This window comes from Cannabis sativa, chromosome 2 (assembly GCF_029168945.1).
Source record: "Cannabis sativa cultivar Pink pepper isolate KNU-18-1 chromosome 2, ASM2916894v1, whole genome shotgun sequence".
Lineage (NCBI taxonomy): Eukaryota > Viridiplantae > Streptophyta > Magnoliopsida > Rosales > Cannabaceae > Cannabis > Cannabis sativa.
The window spans coordinates 55,079,544-55,083,200 of NC_083602.1; the positions used below are offsets into that span (position 1 = coordinate 55,079,544).

Genomic DNA, 3,657 nt, shown 5'->3' on the forward strand with positions numbered 1-3,657 from the left:
AATTTTATTCCATTCCATTTCTATTCTTATTCACATTCTCATTCTCATTCTTATATTTTCATTTCCCCCAACCAAACTTAATGTTTGGTAAGAAATAAAAGTTTGGGGATCAATTTACTAAAATATAAAGTTTGGGGACCAACTTATCAAAACTTATATAATTTGAAGACTAATTTACTAAAAAATAAAATTTAAGGACCAACTTACTAAAATATATATAGTTTAACCACATAAGCATAGTTTATTACTTCTGCTACTAAAAATTTTAGAAAATAATATTATACAACTACATATTAAAGTTGCTGGTACAATTAATTTTACATGTACACAATTCAATAAGGTTCACTAGGTTGAGTACAAGTCATTTTAAAGAAAAACAGTATTACAAGATTGGATGAGAAGAAGGTTGGTTAGTTTTGGTATGAAATGACAGTGACTAGAATTTCAAAAACTCATACAACTCTCTTCAAATTGATAAACCCATATCATTACCAACTCCTTTCTATTTCCAATTCCTTCACCAAGATCATCTCTCCTTCTCCATTCTCCACCCATATTCCTTTCAACAACTCCCAACACGCAGACATTGCCCATGGTCTCATTTCCATCTTCACAAAATCTCCCTTTTCCCCAGAAAATCCAGACCTGAAGCGCCTCGCTCCGGTTCTCACCACCAATCTCGTTGAAACCGTGCTAAATAACCTCAAGAGCTGGAAAGTTGCTCACTTGTTCTTCACTTGGGTCTCAAATCAACATGGGTTTAGGCACAATGGTTATACTTATACTGCCATGGCCTCCATCCTATCACGTGCTCGACAAAATGCCGCACTCAAAGCTTTGGCTTTAGATTTCGTTAACTCCAATTGCTCGATCACTCCCGGGGGTTTGGGTTTCTTTTTAAGACTTCTGGGTAGTTTGGGATTGGTTGATGAAGCTAATATATTGTTTGATCATGTTAAGAAGAGGGGGCTTTGTGTTCCTAATGGTTATAGCTATAATTGTTTGTTGGAAGTAATATCTCAGTCTAGTTCGATTGATTTGCTAGAAATGAGGTTTCAGGAAATGTTAAATGCTGGGTGGGAGATCAATAAGTACACGTTGACTCCTATATTAGGAGCTTATAGCAATGCAGGTAAGTTTGAAAATGCTTTGAATATTTTCCATCAAATGCTTGAGAGGAATTGGGTTGATGCCCATGTGTTTTCTATTCTTATACTGTCTTATAGCAAGTGGGGTGAGGTGGATAAGTCGTTTGAGTTCATTGAAAGAATGGAGGATCACAATCTTATGTTGAATGAGAAGACATTTTATGTTTTGGTTAATGGGTTTGTGAAAGAATCTAGAGTGGATAAAGCTCTTCAGTTGTTCAGTAAAATGCAAAAGTCAGGTTTTGGTGCTGATGTTGCCCTTTATGATGTGTTGATTGGAGGACTCTGTGAGAACAAAGAACTCGAGAAAGCTTTGTGTTTGTATTCAGAAATGAAGGAGAGGGGAATCCGCCCTGATGTTCGAATAGTTGCCAAGCTCATATCATGTTGTTCTAGTGAAGAGGACATGCTTCAATTACTTGCAGAAGGAAAAGAAGATATGGATGAAGGAGCTGCCATTTTGCTTTATAATTCTGTGTTGAAATGTCTTATCAATGTGGGTTTGGTTGATAAAGCTCATAATCTGCTCCGGACAATCATGGGGGATAAAACTGATAGTGGTTTCATAGTGAAAAAGCACCTTGAGATGAATATTCGCCCTATTACTTCTTGTTTTGGAACTGTTATTGAGGGTTTGCTAAAGACTGGTAAGTTTGATATGACTATAAGCCTAATCAAAGATATGATCCAGATTGGCTGCAAACCAGATATATTAATATATAATAATTTGATTGATAAACTGTGCAATTCAAATAGACTTGAAGAAAGTTATGAGCTCCTGAGAGATATGGAGGATTTGGGACTTGAACCAACAGAATTTACTCATAATTCTTTATATGGGTGCATATGTAGAAGAGAAAATGTTGCAGAAGCACTTGAACTGCTGAAAAGAATGCGTCAACATGGACATGTACCATGGAGGAAATATTCAACCTTACTAGTCAAGCGACTTTGTACTCGTAGAAAGGTGGTTGAAGCTTGTAATTTTCTTCATGACATGCTTCAAGAAGGTTTCGTTCCCGATATAATTACTTATTCGGCTGCTATGGATGGCTTAATAAAGTCTAAAGAACTAAATCGTGCTCTGGACCTGTTCAAAGACATTTGTGCCCAAGGGTCTTGTCCTGATGTTGTTGCTTATAATACATTGATAAATGGGCTTTGTAAAGCTCAAAGAATCTCAGAAGCTGAGAATCTCGTGAATGAAATGGTGTTGAAAGGACTTGTACCATCAGTTGTTACATACAATCTGCTGATTGATGGATGGTGTAAAGTTGGCGCCATTGATCAGGCCATGCATTGCCTATCAACAATGTTTGATCTAGAGAGAGAGCCTAGTGTCATAACTTACACAACATTAATTGATGGGTTATGTGCTTCTGGGAGGCCTGATGATGCTCTAAAACTCTGGGAAGACATTAAAGGTAATGAGTGTGATCCAAACAGAATTACTTTTATGGCTCTAATTTGTGGTCTTTCAAAGTGCAATAGGCCTGATACTGCTCTAGTTTATCTCCGGAAAATGGAAGAAATGGAAATGAAACCTGATAGTTTTGTCTACACAACATTACTAAGTGCTTTTCTCTCTAACTCAAATATGTCCAAGGCATTTGACATTTTCAAAGAGATGTTTGACAAAGGAATTGTTCCAGATCAAGCAGATAAGAACCATTCAATAGTAAAAGATGCTACTCTTAAGTTGTTAGCAGATGACATTACTTCCTCTAGTGTAAAAGCTCTGATTGCAGAGGAAAAGATACCATCCATTAATCTTTCAGACTTTGGAAGTGAAGGTCAGTCTTAAATGTAGTATAATTACTGCAGAGCCAAGATTCTTTGTTGTGCTGAAAATAATCTTCTATAGTGGATTGGATTGGTTGAAAACAGGAACAAATTAGTTGGCTGGGCTTGTATGAAATGGGGTGGATGGGATTAAGATATATGTAGGTCTGCAAGTACAAGCAAGTGTACACCTGATTCTTTTTTTCTTTTTATGGAGAAAGACTTGTATCTATATTTGGTTTATAATCTTTAATACCATAGCTTTCAGGGCAAGCTTTTTTATTTGTACAATCTAAATCTACTGGTTTGTTAATGGTAAGTTATCCTCTCCTATCAACTCATATCCATTCTTTTTACTCGGTAGTAATATTTACTAGAATAGTTATTGCAATAACAATACCAGTCTTCATGTGTAAGTGTCAACCCAAGTGGGTGGATGTAAATGTTATTTCTGTGCAAATCAATGTAAAATTGACGAAAGAGCTTACTCTTTCACCATGCTGTATTCTGAGATTCATTGTACGTATCTTTCACTTGAGATGGTTTAATTTGACCTCAGATTCTCTCTTTGTAGTAGCAGTTTCTTTCATATGTGTGATTTTAAAAATGACATTCTAAATATTATAAAATTGCTTTCATTTTCACCTTTAGTTCTTCAGATGAAGGAAACCATTCAAAAGTTATAATTACTCCCATATGGATTTATTTTCTTGTTGCATCTTTAGAG

At 35.8% G+C, this 3,657-nt stretch overlaps 1 protein-coding gene across 1 annotated transcript; it reads left to right on the forward strand.

Moving 5' to 3' along the window:
- The first annotated feature begins 289 nt into the window (after positions 1 to 289).
- On the forward strand, positions 290 to 3,425 carry LOC115721280 (putative pentatricopeptide repeat-containing protein At5g08310, mitochondrial). The gene is made up of 2 exons (XM_030650546.2): positions 290 to 2,941; positions 3,036 to 3,425. The coding sequence occupies exons 1-2, from the start codon at positions 427 to 429 to the stop codon at positions 3,044 to 3,046; spliced, it is 2,526 nt and encodes an 841-aa protein (XP_030506406.2). The 5' UTR covers positions 290 to 426; the 3' UTR covers positions 3,047 to 3,425.
- Positions 3,426 to 3,657: the final 232 nt, after the last annotated feature.